Raw genomic sequence first — 16,525 nt, 5'->3', positions numbered from 1 at the left:
ACCTAAAATTATCTACATCAGCCGGTATTGACAACATTAATTCCAAGATACTAAAGAACACCCTCCCCATATCAAGCAAAATATTATGCCAAATTTTTGACCAATCTCTAACATCTGGCATGCTATCGGACGACTGGTTAATAGGAAAGATAAAACCAATTCACAAAACTGGAGATGTTCACTCGCCTGACAACTATCGACCCATATCTTTAACTTGCATATGCTGCAAAATGCTTGAGCACAAGATCAGTTCACACGTGTGCAATCACCTTGAGGCGAACAATTTTTTCTTCCCTAATCAGCATGGTTTTACAGAGGGATTTTCGTGTGACACACAACTCTTTGAATTTACCACCGATTTACACTCAAACATGAACAGCAACCTTCACACCGACTGTATTTTTCTTGATTGTTCTAAAGCCTTTGATCGTGTGCCCCATTGCCGACTAATCTCTAAGCTATCTGCTCTACGACTTGATTCTTTAACATTAACCTGGATTCGAAACTTCATTTCTTTTCGACAGCAGTTCACTGTTGTTAACAATCTTGCGTCCCCTTTTTCTTCTGTTAGTTCGGGCGTACCGCAAGGCAGCGTCCTTGGGCCCTTACTATTTTTAATCTACATTAATGACTTACCCTCCGAGATTACTTCTTGCATGCGTCTATTTGCCGATGATTGTATAATATACCGTTCTATAAACTCCAGTAATGACCACTTAACCATTCAAGCAGATCTCAACCATATTTGTAACTGGTGCGACAAATAGCTTATGAAACTGAACTTAACAAATTGCGAGGTAATGTCTTTCACGCGTAAACGCGTAAACTCTGAATCCTCCTATTACTTGAACAATACCATGCTTTCCCACACTTCTTCCTACAAATACCTAGGTGTTCTTCTCACAGAGAATCTTTCATGGGCCTCACATATCGAGTCTACCTGTGCCAAAGCATCACGTTCACTGCAACTACGCCGCAACTTGAGAAATTCCCCTACTAATGTTCGAAAACTAGCCTTTCTTGCCTTTATTCTGCCAATATTAGAATTTGCCTCAGCAATTTGGTCTCCTCATCAAAACTACTTGATTATTATGGTAGAAGGGATCCAAAATAGAGGTGCCCGCTTCATATCACGAAACTACGACATCACGTCAAACATAACGCAAATTAAATGAGACCTTCAGCTGCCGTCATTGGATAGCCGTCGCAATATTGCTCTTCTCTGTCGGTTCCAGATATATATTACCTCTAATAAACGAACGAGGCTTCAACTTCAAACACCTCACTCTTTTTCGCGCAGATTGCATAATCAGTTCAGCTTCATGCGCATATACGGGTCAACTAATGCATTCAATTCATCACCACTGCCTCCGGCTGTTCGTCTTTGGAATGACCTACCTGATTGCATAGCCTCCATATCTAATCCCGATACATTTCGCCGTCAGCTACTGACTCTGTTCACCATGAGACTCTGTTTTTGTATTCTGAGTGCATTGCGTAACGGTGATTTATATTTTCCTTGTCTTTTATTTTAAAATGTATCCCTCTGTCGCCATGTTCATATCAACAAGTGCTGTATTCCCTCAAATTTACCTCGCCCTGTATAGCCTAAAATATAAATTCATTTATATATATATATATATATATATATATATATATATATATATATATATATATATATATATATATATATATATATATAGTTTTTCGTTTTTCTTGCACTGATCCTGCCTGTAAACTGTTCGTTACCTGTCTGTACCATTCCGATTCCTCCCCCCCTTACCCAATGCCCTGTCCTGGGGCCTGTAAGGTTTTTTTTTTTGAATAAAGAATAAAGAATAAATAATCTGCATTCGTGCTGTGCAAACGCGGAGTGGCATGACGATGTGCCCGCCAGCAGTACGAATTGGCCTGAGGTTCCAAGGCATCGTCGCTTTCTTTAGGAGAGTAGCCTGTTTTTCACTTATTATAGAAAAATCCGCACCCGTGTCAACTAAAGCACTGACTTTGCGACCGTCGAGCAGCACTGGAATGTCTAATGAAATCTTTGCGGAACCAGCTGGTGTCGTCGTCATCGGAGAATCGTCAGTTTGCGGAAGCGTCGGTAGGAGGCCTTGAGCTTGTCCAGTATGAGCGGCCTCGCCCCCAAAGGTCGCTGTGGTTAGTTTTCCCGGCGTGGACTGGGTGACCGACCCTGCGCCACACTCGAATAGGTGCGGCGATTAGGAGAAAATTGCCGCGGTGACGGGGAGCGTGACTGGTGCAAGGATGACGAAGTTCCGCGCTGTTGAGCCACATACTCTTCACTTTCAAGGGGTCACTGACCGAACCTCGGTGGTGGTGAGTTCGTCGAAAATCCGCGTAGTCCAAGTTGTCGGTAAGGACACTGTCGGACAGGTGCCCAGCTTCACCACAGTGGAAGCAGAGAGGACGTCGATCTGGCGCACGCCAGACGTCTGACTTCCACGAGATCAGGCGAGGTGCGCTGTAATATGGCGCTGCTTGGACCGTCTGCAACATGGCTGGGGCCACGATGGGATGCGGAATTGCAGGTGTAACAGGTTGCCGCAAAGCTTGAGCATACGACATGTGAGGAAAGTCACCGGGTGGTTGATAATCCCGCATGCAAGGCGGTTCTCTTAAGGCATGCTGGACTTCATTTCGGACAACGCTGGACAACGAGGAGGTAGTGGGCTGCGAGGGCACTGACAGCTTCTGGAGTTCTTCGTGGATGACTGAACGTATGATCTCTTGAAAGAAATCTATTTGGCCACCAAAAGCTCCTAAGTAGTCCGTAGTTGAAGCGTTGACGTGCCGTTCGTATGACGGGGCCCGGTGCCTGAGAGTGCCTTTTATGGTGACGGCTTCCGTGAGAATTTCTCACACAGTCTTGGGTGAACTGCGTACAAGCCCACCGAAAAGCTGCTCTTTCACCCCGCGCATGAGGTACCGTACCTTCTTTTCTTCTGGCATGCCAGGGTCAGCTTGGTGGAAAAGGCGCGTCATTTCTTCGACATACATCGCAACCCCTTCGTTCGGCAATTGTATGCGGGACTGCAGATCGCGCTCAGCTCTCTCCCGACGGTCAGGGCTGGCATATGTCCCAAGAAGTCGGCATTTGAAGTCTTCCCATGATGTGAGAATACCTGCCTGGTTCTCATACCAGACACGTGCGCCGTCCAAAAGACTGAAATAGACGTGCCGCAGTTTGTCTGCGTCGTCCCTCTGGTTGTGCACGGCAACAAACTCGTAATGAACAAGCCAATCTTCTACACCATGAAGTGCAGTGCCATTAAAGGGATTTGGCGTTCGCGGTGTGAGTAAGGTGCAATGAAGCGGCGTTGTGCCGTTCGTACCGGTTGGGTTGGTGTCGGTAGGGTTGGTCGGAGCTGCCATGTTGTTTGCGAGCAGTCCAAATTCAGGGGATAGCCCTCGGCTTCTTCTGCTGGCGCGATGCACAGGTGTGACTACCGGTACGACGCCTGTGTTCCTGCTATGCGGAGGGGTACGGTGCATAGATTACCCAGCACGTCCACCAGTTTGTCACGCACCAAGAGCCGTAGAGACAAGACAGGAACAGCGGGGCAGAAAGACACGATCGTGTATCTTCAGAAGAAGGCACTAACCACACTTCTTCGTTCTCTTTGCCCTTTTTGGCTTGATAGGGCTTGCCGGCATCAACTCTAGGTGGCAATATTTATTTTCAGTGCATTAAATGCGTAAGTGTTGCACATGATGCATTTATTCAGCTTGCTATGGTGTTTTTTCCTGTATAGCAAGTCTGTTCAGTTCATGTTGCAAAGTGGGGTTGGCCAATCGTGGAGGTCACAACACAGCCCTAAATCCTAGACCAGCGCACTTGCCCATGTTGAAAGAGCACGCACAGATAAACAAGACAGTAACACACATTCACATGCATCCCTCAGGCCACTTAGTGGAGGTTATACTTTCCTACTACACTGGCATAGCTGCGAGAGGGTTTCCCTCCCCGAGAATTCCCAATTTTGGATGTCTATATACACACGTATAGACACAAATGCATGCACAAACATACATTGGGTATGGCTATTACTGCCCAAAATAAATTTCTCGCTATACTACTGTTATACTGATTTCTGAGGCATCACTGGCTTTAAACATTCCCGCAGAGGCGCCTGCACAAGCAGGAGTTTGGTGTGTAGCGACACCACGGATTCGAGCTAACGGGGGGGTTTCGACTCCCTCCCACGCCTAGCCATGCGTGGCTTTGCCGTGTCCGGGGAAAAGGGGATCCTGGGGGTTGAGCCACTGCTGGGTGATTGGACCTTTAAGGCCCCCCAGTGGCGGCAACACACCCCTTCGCCCCACAGGGGCGCCTGCGCAAGCAGGCGTTTGGTGTGTAGCGACACCACGTACCCGAGCTAACGGGGGAGTTTTGACCCCTCCCACGCCTAGCCGCGCGTGGGTTCGCCGTGTCCGGGGAAAAGAGGATCTTAGTGGTTAAGCCAATGCTGGGTGATTGGATCTTTAAGGCCCCCCAGCGGCAGCAACACACCCCTTTGGCCACGGCTTCACGTAGACGGCACCCCTGGGCTGACCCACCCAGGGGAAATCGGCAGTCACCCTTTCCTATCTCTCTCCCCTACAACTTCGCCTTTATCTCTCAATTTTAGTCTGTCCTGTCTACTTCTCTCTTCTGTTTACTTCCGATTTTCCTGGTGGCAAGAGTTAATCTTGTGTAATTACTCAACCTTGAGTAGTTATATTTGATTATAGTGGCTATGTACGGCTGGCGTCTGCAGCCTTACGATATTAAGTGCTTCAGCGTCCCCTGGTTGGACTCCATGATGGGTGGTCGCCATTGCTGCCGAAAAAAAGTACACTACTATGGGAACACCTGCATTTCCCCGTCTCCTAGATCGTCTTCCGCTTAAGAGGGGACGCACCGATGAAATATCAATTTTCAGCCAACCCAGACAACGCTTACCAAAATTCGACGCCGTGCACAGCGAAAACCCAACGAAACAAGCCAGAGCCATATCTTCATTTCTTGTTGCTAAATCCATGACTGAGGTCTTTGGCCCAGGATATAAGGTTACAAAGATGGCTAGCGGAGACCTTCTCCTTGAGCTGCCTCAAAAACACCACTATGAAAAACTTGGCATTCTCGTAACATTTGGTAATATCCCAGTATCTGTTTCAGCTCATAGATCAATGAACACCTCACGCGGAGTTGTTTCAGAAGCAGACCTTCTTGAAATGTCTGAACAGGAACTGCTTGAAGGGTGGAAAGAGCAAAATGTCACGGGTGTGAAACGCATTGTCATCAGACGCGAAAACAAAGAAATACCTACCAAGCATTTATTACTCAATTTCGCATCTAGCACACTGCCTTCATCTATAGACACAGGCTACATCAAACCCTCTGTCCGTCCCTACATTCCCAATCTAAGACGGTGTTATAAATGTCAACGATTTGGTCAAGGCTCGCAGAACTCGTGGTCAGGAAACTTGTGCAAGATGTGGTAGCCACGGCCACCCATCTGATAACTGTGTTACTACGGCTCACTGCGTGAATTGTGACGGGGAACACGCCGCGTATTCGCGTTCGTGTCCTAATTGGAAGAAAGAAAAAGAAATAATCACTCTTAAGGTCAAATAAAATATCACATTCAAAAAAGCAAGACGAAGAGTGTCACCATTTTACGGTGCAACATATGCTGATGCGGCGCGTCAGGGGGCAACGCCGCACCAGCCCTCGCCACCGCTTCGGCCAGCGCAGAGCGAGCCATCGGCTGTGGCGCCTGCCCACAATGCGGTAGTAGTTCAGTCTACTCCGCCTCCTAGCGAATTGAGGCCGGAGACTCCATGGTCCTCTGGTCTCAAGGCCTCCCCTCACGAGGCGAGGCCTAAAATCCGAACGACCAGCTCGAATGTGTGGGCATCCAGTGCCTCTGAGGAGGCAATAGATACAACGGTACCCTTGGTACCGAAAGAGTGGCGGGCCTCCTTGGAGCGCGCCAAGAAAAATAAAAAAAACAATAACGGGGCCGGACGACCGTCCTGCCACCTGAATTAGACAGCTCACTCTTACACAGGATACTCTCTGTACACACAGCAGCATCTCTTCTTTTAATATGCAGTTAGAAATATTACAGTGGAACATCCGAGGCCTTCTTCGAAACCTTGATGACTTACAAGAACTCCTCTATGAACACAATCCTAAAGTGCTGTGTGTACAATAAACACACTTAAAACGAACAAACACAAATTTTTACGTAACTACGTAATCTTCCGAAAGGATAGGGATGATGCCATGCCACCATGCGGTGGTGTAGCGGTTATAGTTAGTCAAGGCATAGCATGTACACAATTACCCCTTCAAACATCCCTCGAGGCGGCGGCTATCCGAGCAGTTATTCTAAAGAAACTTGTCACAGTCTGCTCTTTGTACATACCTCCGCACCACCGTCTTGAAAAACTTCAATCCCAGTCTTTAATAGAGGAGCTACCTGAACCTTATCTGGTTCTTGGGGACCTGAACGCACATAATGGTCTGTGGGGTGACTCTCGCTGTGATGCACGAGGTCGTCTCATTGAACAGTTCCTCATTTCATCAGGTGCTTGTCTGTTGAATAGGAAAGAGGCAACATACTATAACCTTACCAACAAAACTTACTCTTCCATAGACCTCAGTATCGCATCTCCTTCACTTGTACCATTACTTCAGTGGAAAGTCATAAATAATCCATACAGAAGTGACCATTTTCCTTTAGTTTTGAGTACACCAATAATAAGTGGATGTCCTCCACTTGTTCCCAAATGGCTGGTAAAGAAAGCCGACTAGGAACAATTTCAAAAGCTTACTCACTTAAATTGAACTGACATATGCGGATTAGGCATAGATGAAGGTGTGCAGTACTTCACGGCTTTTCTTACTGACGCAGCAGCCAAGTGCATTCCACAAACATCTGGACTGCCCGGCAAACGACACGTCCCGTGGTGGAACATTGAGTGTCAGAGTGCGCGACAGGAACGGAACAGGGCATGGAGGATGCTGCGGAACTCGCCGACAGCGGGAAACCTCGAGAGCTTTAAGAATGTGAAATTTCGAGGCAGGAGAACCCGTTGGCAGGCCAGAAGAGAAAGCTGGCACAAGCTTTTATCAGGGATAAATTCATATACACAAGAGGCTAAAGTCTGGAACATGATTTGTAGGGTAGCAGGAAGACAAGTACACTCCCTCCCACTCGTAAACCCACACGGTGACAGCCTGGAAGATCAGGCGAACTCCCTCGGTGCACACTTCGAGCAGGTCTCTAGCTCTTCACACTATACTGAAGCTTTTCAAAGATATAAAGCAAAAAGAGAAAAGCAGAGACTGGAATACAAGTGTACAAAATACGAGGCATACAACTAACCTTTCAACTTAGCTTAGCTACAAACATCACTAAACTCTTGCAGTAATTCTGCCCCAGGCTACGACCGTGTCACATATCAAATGTTGAAAAACCTGCCGCTCAAATCGCAAAAAACGTTACTCTCTCTATACAATGCTATCTGGCTTTCAGGCACCATCCCTGCTTCCTGGAAAGAGGCTATTGTTACCCCTATTTTGAAACAGAGCAAGGACCCTTCTTCAGTTTCAAGTTATAGGCCTATTGCACTGACTAGCTGCCTTTGTAAACTTTTTGAAAAACTGATAAACCGCCGACTTTTACATTTCCTTGAAACACACAATCTGCTTGACCAGTTCCAGTGTAGGTTTCGAGAGGGTACATCCACCACCGACCATCTGGTGCGTATCGAGGCACAGATCCGAGACGCTTTTGTCCACAAACAATACTTCCTTTCAGTGTTCCTCGATATCAAGAAGGCTTACGACACAGCATGGCGTTTTGGGATATTAAGAGACTTGTCTCACCTGGGTGTGCGCGGTAGAATGCTTTCCATAATCGAGAGTTACTTGTCCAATCGAAAATTCCGCGTCCGTGTGGGCAGTACTCTACCCAAATATTTGTGCAAGAAACGGGAATACTGCAAGGTGGTGTACTTAGTTGCACACTTTTTATTATTAAAATGAATTCTCTGCACTTGTTGCCCCATTTTCATGTTATACATAGTGAGATAAGCAGCAAGCAAGCCAGAACCGTATCACCCTTTGTAGTAGCCAGATGTCTCACAGAAACTCTTGGAGCCGGGTACAAAGTTACCAAAATGGCCAGCGGAGACCTCCTCCTTGAAGTTCGAGAAAAAGATTAGTTTGAAAAGCTACAGAATCTATCAACTTTTGGTGACACTCCCATCACTGTAACGCCACACAGATCGATGAACACAACCCGTGGAGTAGTATCTGATGCTGATTTGCTCGGCTTGACTGAAGAGGAACTTCTGGAGGGGTGGAAGAGTCAGAATGTGACCAATGTACAAAGGATCACCATTAGAAGAGACAACAAGGTAACAGCAACGAAACACCTGATACTCACGTTCGCTTCCAGTAATCTGCCAGAAAGTATTCAAACAGGGTACACAAAGACGTTGATCAGACCATACATACCTAGCCCGCATCGTTGTTTTAAATGCCAGAAGTATGGCCACGGCTCACAAAGCTGTCGTTGTCACCAAACTTGTGCACAATGCGGAGTTTCAGGCCACAATTCTGACAATTGCGAAGAACCATCTCACTGTGTGAACTGTGGCGGAAATCATGCCGCGTACTCACGTTCATGTTCTTTCTGGAAAAAAGAAAAAGAGATCATCACTTTAAAGATAAAAGAAAACATTACATTTAAAGAAACAAGAAAAAGACTCTCGCCATTTTATGGCCCCACATATGCTGATGCGGCGCGCCAGGGAGCAGTGTCGCACCAGCCCTCGCCACTCCTTCGGCCTGCGCAGAGCGAGCCATCGGCTGTGGCGCCTGCCCCCAAGACGGCAGTAGTTGAGTATTCTCCGCCTACTATTGAACAGAGACCAGAGACCCCAGGGTCCTCGGGTCTCAAGGCCTCAGCTCGCCAGGCGAGGCCCAAGCTTCGAAAAACCAGCTCGCATGAGCGGGCATCCAGTGCCTCCGAGGAGGCAATGGATACGGCGGCACCCCTGGTGCCAAAAGAACGGACGGCGCGGCTCTCTGGAGCGCGCCAAGAGAACTAAAAAGCTCATAACAGGGCCTGACAATGGCCCTGCTACTTGAGCTCGACCTTCCAGCTTAAACAAGTCGCTCGCTTAACGTACACACAGCACTACTTTACTTCCAATATGGACACACAAATTATACATTGGAACGTCAGAGGACTGCTTAAGAACCTCGACGACGTACAAGAGCTTTTATACAAATACTCACCTCAAGTGCTGTGTGTACAGGAAACACACCTAAAATCCTCCAATACAAATTTTTACGTGCTTACGTCATATACCGAAAGGACCGAGATGATGCTGTGGCGTCATCCGGTGGCGTAGCCATTATTATTAACCAAGGAGTAGCGTGCACACATTTACCACTCCAGACATCTCTTGAGGCGGTGGCTGTTCGAGCGGTACTGTTAAACAAACTCCTCACCATCTGCTCTTTGTATGTACCTCCCCACCACCGTCTTGAAAGACGTGAATTTCAGTCTTTAATAGACGAACTGCCAGAACCTTATTTGCTTCTTGGGGACCTAAATGCATATATTGGACTGTGGGGCGATTCTCGCTGTGATGCACGAGGTCGTCTCATTGAACAATTTCTCTTCTCTTCCGGTGCCTGTTTGTTGAATAGGAAAGAGCCAACATACTATAATGTTGCCAACAAAACTTACTCGTATATCGACCTCAGCATCGTATCACCTTCACTCCTACCCCTACTCAAATGGAAAATCATAAATAATCTATATGGTAGTGACCATTTTCCTGTAGTGTTGAGTTCACAAACAACATATGAAAGTCCTCTACACGTTCCCAAATGGCGGATAAACTAAGCAGACTGGGAACAGTTCCATAACACTACACGTTTGAGTTGGACAGACATATGTAGGTTAAACATAGATGAAGCTGTGCAGTATTTCACAGCTTTTCTAACTGACGCAGCAGCCAAGTGCATACCGCAAACATCTGGAATGCCCGGCAAACGACACGTCCCGTGGTGGAACACAGACTGTCGTAATGCGCGAAAGGAACAGAACAGGGCATGGAGGTTGCTGCGGAACTCGCCGACAGCGGAAAACCTTGAGAGCTTTAAGAAAATAAAATCTCGAGGCAGGAGAACGCGTCGGCAGGCCAGAAGAGAAAGTTGGCACAACTTTTTATGAGGGATAAATTCGTATACACAAGAGGCCAATGTCTGGAACATGGTTCGTAGGGTAGCAGGAAGAAAAGTGCATTCACTCCCACTCGTAAACACTCAGGGTGAAACCTTGGAAGATCAGGCAAACTTCCTCGGTGCACACTTCGAACAGGTATCCGGCTCGTCCCACTATACTGACACTTTCGAAAAATACAGAACAAGAATAAAAAAGCAGAAACTCGAACACAAATCCACTAGATACGAAGCATATAACCAAGCTTTCAGTCTAGCTGAGCTCCGAGCACCTCTAAACTCCTGCAGTACTTCTGCCCCAGGTTCTGACCGTGTGATGTATGAAATGTTAAAAAACCTACCAAGCGAAACCCGAAAAACCTTACTTTGATTGTACAATGCTTTTTGGTCTTCTGGCACTATTCCTACCTCCTGGAAAGAGGATATTGTTATTCCCATTTTGAAAGAGGGCAAGAACCCTTCTTTACCCTCGAGTTATAGGCCTATAGCACTTACAAGCTGCTTGTGCAAAGTCTTCCAAAAAATGATAAACTGGCGACTTGTACATTTTCTTGAAACAAATAATTTGCTCGACCCATTTCAGTGCGGGTTTCGAGAAATTAGATCCACCACAGACAACCTTGTTCGTATCGAGGCACAGATCAGAGACGCCTTTGTTCATAAACAATATTTTCTCTCTGTGTTCCTCGATATCGAAAAGGCTTATGATACAACATGGCGTTTCGGAATTCTAAGAGACCTGTCCCACCTTGGTGTGCGCGGAAGAATGTTTCATATAATCGAAAGTTACCTGTCAAACCGGACATTCCGTGTCCGTCTGGGCGGTGTGCTCTCCCAAACATTTGTCCAGGAAATAGGCGTGCCACAAGGTGGTGTGCTTAGTTGCACACTTTTTATTATTAAAACGAATTCTTTGCACTTGTCCATTCCCCGCAATATGTTCTATTGTACATATGTCGACGACGTTCAGCTTGGCTTCAAGTCATGCAACTTGGCCATGTGTGAGCGGCAGGTTCAGCTGGGTTTAAATAAGGTCTCCAAATGGGCAGATGAAAACGGATTTCAACTTAACCCACAAAAAAGCACGTGTGTCTTGTTTTCTCGAAAGAGAGGCATGCACTCGGAACCTGACATTCGACTGAACGGGCAACGTCTGTCCGTCAAAGCCGAGCATAAATTTTTAGGCTTAATCTTGGACAACAAGTTGACCTGCGTACCCCACATAAAGTATTTAAAAACTAAATGTTTAAAAGCCATGAATGTTATAAAAGTGTTGTCACGTACTACGTGGGGTAGTGACAGGAAATGCCTCATGAACCTGTATAGAAGCCTTATTCGCACCCGCTTAGATTATGGGGCCATTGTTTATCAGTTTGCGACTCAAAGTGCTTTGAAGATGCTAGATCCCGTGCACCATTCGGGAATCCGCCTTTCTACGGGTGCTTTTCGCACCAGCCCCGTAGAAAGCCTTTACGTTGAGTCAAATGAGTGGTCGCTTCATCTGCAAAGAACCTACATGTCCTTTGTATATTTCCTTAAGGTGAAAGCAGATAAGAGGCACCCCTCATACTTTACTATTAATGACTTGTCGAGCTCCATTCTTTTTCAAAACAGGCCTTCAATGAGGCAGCTCTTCTCAGTTTGCCTGAAGTGTCTAGCTGAGGACACTGGAGTGTCACTCGAACACAGTTTAATGGCTCCTGTAGCATACCCGCCACCGTGGCAGTGGCAGACTATAGATTGCGATGTGTCTTTCCTAGAAGTTACTAAACATGCGCCTATTGCTCATATTCGAACATACTTCTTGGAACTTCAACACAAATACACACGTCCTGAGTTTTTTACAGATGCCTCTAAGTCTAACTCCTCTGTGTCCTACGCTGCTGTTGGCCCTTCCTTTTCGGATGCTGGCCCTCTACATCCAGGCACAAGTATCTTAACAGCGGAAGCTTACGCGACACTTGTGGCAGCTAAACACATCAAACAATCACAAATACACAAAGCAGTAATTTATACAGACTCCCTCAGTGTGGTAACGGCTCTGCACAGTCTTAAAAAACAGAAAAACCCTGTCCTCGTTTCACTTTACTCCATTTTATGCACACTCTACACACTCAACCGACATGTTGTTGTGTGCTGGGTGCCAGGGCACCGTAAGATTCAAGGCAACATGATGGCAGATCAGCTTGCTGCATCCGCCCACAAAAGCACCGCCATTACACCCACATCAATCCCGGCCCTTGATCTTAAGCCGTCTCTCAAACGAAAACTCATGGACTACTGGCAGAGCAAGTGGGATACACACACACAAAACAAACTACATGTTATCAAGCCACACCTTGGCCATTGGCCACCAGTATCAAAATCACGCCTAACAGAGGTAACACTAACAAGACTCAGGATAGGACACACATACACGACACACACACATCTTTTGTCCGGTGGTGACCCACCATCGTGTGATAATTGTGGTGAGGCATTAACAGTTCTTCACGTTTTAATTCAATGTAAACAGTTAGACACTCTAAGAAGACAACACTTTCTATTACCCTACCGACAACATATACCTTTACATCCTGCAATGTTCGCTGGTAGGGAACCGCTCTTCAGTAATAAATCATTGTTAGCGTTTTTAAAAGAAATCAATTATTTTCATATCATATACCCGGGCATTCTGTAGCACAACCTCTCTAGAGAGGTTTTTGCTGCGGTGGCTACACAGGAAAGCACTTGCCTCACGGCCCTTGGACGCAAGGGTATGAACGAGTGAGGTACTTGTGCTAATGCCATACATGTCCACCATCGTTTTTATTATCACCAACTTTTGTCATCTATTCGCGCCACACACACCTTTCACGGCATGATCATGATTTTATTACTTGTATGTCTTTACCCGCCTTACCGCGAGGAATTTTATGGCCCTTATACAGCCGCTAATCACAAACATTGTCCACATCTCTTGTCCCATGAACTGGCGCTCTTTGGCCATCAAATGGCCCTTGCGCCAAAAACACCATATATAATCATCACTGGCTTTAAACATAAGGAGCTTCAGGGGACAAACAGTTTCAAAGCATTTAAATATAGGCTTCCAATTAAATATTACTAACTGCCACAGCAGCATGGATTTAAAATTTTGCAGCGTCAGGCTAGCAACGGAAAATTCACTGTTGTTCAAGATATTTACATGGAAAAGAATGTATTTAGCACTGAGTTACCATAGCAATATTTCTATGTATTCTGGTCATCCATTGGTAATATATATATATATATATATATATATATATATATATATATATATATATATATATATATATATATATATATATATATATATATATATATATATATATATATATATGCACAAGAATAACTTCGGTTGCCGCAAGGTTATAAATATGAAAGTAGATGCGCTTTCACATAACAACTGTTTATTGTGCCGACGTTTTGACGAGAACCCCGTCTTTTTCAAGGCATTATTATTATGCCTTATATATATATATATATATATATATATATATATATATATATATATATATATATATATATATATATATATATATATATATATATATATATATATATATATATATATATATATATATACACACCTCAGGAATAATTTCAGCCTAAAAATTCAATGTGGGTACATCCTAACATATGTAACTAGCTATAATTTGGAGTTGGAGGTATGTGCCTAATGCAATCATTTCAGAACAAGGTCATCAGGAAATTTCAAAAATTTCCGGATGATGTGCTTGGATTTGCCACTACCAATACATAATATATTCTGCTTCATATAACTCAAGGACTATAATTATGCGATAACAGGCAATTTTTAAGAGCTGTGTATAGAGACTTGGCACAGACAGTGGTGACGCTGCGCACTAGGCGTGGGCAGTTTTTTTTGGTCAGAGGCGGCCGAGGAGTGCAGCAGTGCACTCATATTTACGTGCGTTGGCATTACAGCGTTGGCATTAGGAGCGTTGGCAGCCTCATTAAAAAATTACATTGCAACGCTGTGCCAGAAAGCCCTCGTGCGGTATGAAGAAGAGACGATCATTTGCTGAATGAACCCATTAACGCTTCGTGCAGACGACTGTGTAAGTGACGTGGACTCATGGCCGCGCGCTGACAGCTCCGATATTCATGAGTTTCTAGTTCCGAGGAGGAGTTTCATTACCCCGGAGCAGTTGAAGTGGAGAAAGGCAGTCGACGGCCATAACTTTGTGACGAGTGGCTAGATGTGGGAGCCGTGGGTGAAAAAGTCACCGAAGACACTGTGATCGTCATGATCACGGTAATATTTACAGGGATGAAACCTCGCAATACAAGGATACGATCAGCAAAGGTAGAAATTATCAATGCATGATCAGGATAATGGACATGAAAGATTGACCTTCAGCTGTCGACAAATAAGTTGTGTCACGTGGCATGCACACCATATCTGTGAGCTCCCCTAGTGAAGCTTCGTTTTGAAAAACGTCAATTTATACATATAGCTCTTTCGTGCGTGTCACTTCGCACTTTTCTTTCCAACGTACCCAACGAAGCCTAAGAAATGAGGTTAATTTGTTTCCAAGTTCGGGTATGTGCCGTCGGAATCCTTGCAGAAACAATATAGGTCACTGAATGCAAGTATTTTGTGGAGGTCCCATTTTAACGAAGCGCTATATTTTACCCATGACTGTTTACTGCAATATTTGCAGCATCACAAAGCAAACAAAAGCCGGGCAAACTTCATGAAGGGAAGAAAGGAATGAATACGAGTCACAGGCGCTGAACTGACAGTTTCAATGTTGGGACACCAAGATGAACATACAACGAGCATAAAACAATGACCTACCAGGTAGCTGTGTATGCGATATTCATGTTTCCTATAGAAATTTGAAAGTTGCTAGGCGTAGGAGCTCCGACGGGCCGAAGCGGTCACAACAAACATAGACGGCAACAGCCGTGTGTGATATGCATAAACGCTAGCGCACATAGATGATCGTGTCGAAATTGTACTTGCAATCTAAGTAACTAAATGAAAAGGCGAAGGAACCATATACGCACCCAGATCCAGGAGGGTGGCCGGCTCTGGATCCTTGTTTTGGTCCCACCTCACGTTGACTATTGTCCCACGCAGGTCTCCAATACTCTTCCTATCTGTGTACAACCTGTACCCTATCGCTGCGTCTTCAATGCAGCTAACCGGGTATACGTCCCCCTTTGACTCGCTTACCCACTTGACAAGGACAAAAGTCATCGTGGTGTTCAGTGCTGGATACACATCGCGGGAAGCGCACAAGGAGGTCCAGAAGAAGCCTACGAGGCCCGAGCGTCGCGTTTTTACACTGCCCGCCATTGCCTTCCGATGATCACCGCCCCACGTGCGACGCCACGTGCGAAAACCACCACGACCTCTGCCGTTCACTTCTACACTTTTTTCTCGTAGACTCAGAGCAGTTGCATAAGGTTGTAGGTGAAATATGATAATTGTTTACGTCACGAGAATTTTTTTTATTTTTTTGTCTAGCACCATGATACACCTGTGTGGTACACTGACCCGAAACATCACGGACGCCATGTTGAAAAAATAAACATGGCGTCCTTGACGTATTGCGTCAGTGCATTGGTCATTGCGTGGGTAGAGTGCGCAGCCAAAAACGCACCTATATGACACTGAAAACTTCACAGAACCATCTAGATGCTTCTCCCATTCACGTTTTTGTGCATTTATATTTGTAAACGCTTTAACAATAACAGCCAGCAAAACCGAAATCAGCCGCTGGCTCTCGTACTATCTTGCGGAGCAGCACGACTGTGCGGAAAACGCGCCAGCTTTTGCTCCAATGCATGGCTGTGTGCCCCAATGTCAAGATACGTTGTTGCCGAAGTTATGCAGCTGTTATAATCTCACCGGTGTTGTTTAAGGGCATCTAATTTGCCACTTAGCGCCGGGTAGCTTTGCGTGTGTGGGTGGAGGAGGGTGCTGAGATTGTGCGTTGGCATGCTTCCCTAGAGATGCGCAGCCTCGAAGGCCATGCATGTGTATGTGCACGTGCGTACACAGACACAGCCAACTTACATAGCATCAAGAGTCGTTACTGATGTTGCCTAAGAAATCTATATTGCGTTCGCTTCACTCCTGTCATTTAATTTTCAAGCAGCTGGACGCTATGTTGATCATGAGGTACTTCTGGCAAGGAGCAACACACAAAATCGCACGTGCGAAAAACGTGTTCCCAGCTGGTGGCCAGCGCT

The 16,525-nt window shown here is 45.7% G+C and overlaps 1 protein-coding gene across 1 annotated transcript in view; it reads right to left on the bottom strand.

Moving 5' to 3' along the window:
• The window catches only part of LOC142790406 (uncharacterized), a 39,470-nt gene extending 23,855 nt beyond the window's left edge, over positions 1–15,615 (bottom strand). The window contains exon 1 of the mRNA XM_075885248.1: positions 15,335–15,615. Coding sequence (XP_075741363.1) covers positions 15,335–15,527 — 193 coding nt within the window. The 5' untranslated portion in view covers positions 15,528–15,615. The remainder of the gene's footprint in view (positions 1–15,334) is intronic.
• Positions 15,616–16,525: the final 910 nt, after the last annotated feature.

Source organism: Rhipicephalus microplus, chromosome 2, assembly GCF_043290135.1.
Source record: "Rhipicephalus microplus isolate Deutch F79 chromosome 2, USDA_Rmic, whole genome shotgun sequence".
NCBI lineage: Eukaryota > Metazoa > Arthropoda > Arachnida > Ixodida > Ixodidae > Rhipicephalus > Rhipicephalus microplus.
The sequence above is the reverse complement of the archived record's forward strand: the minus strand, read 5'-3'. Positions and strand labels throughout refer to the sequence as shown.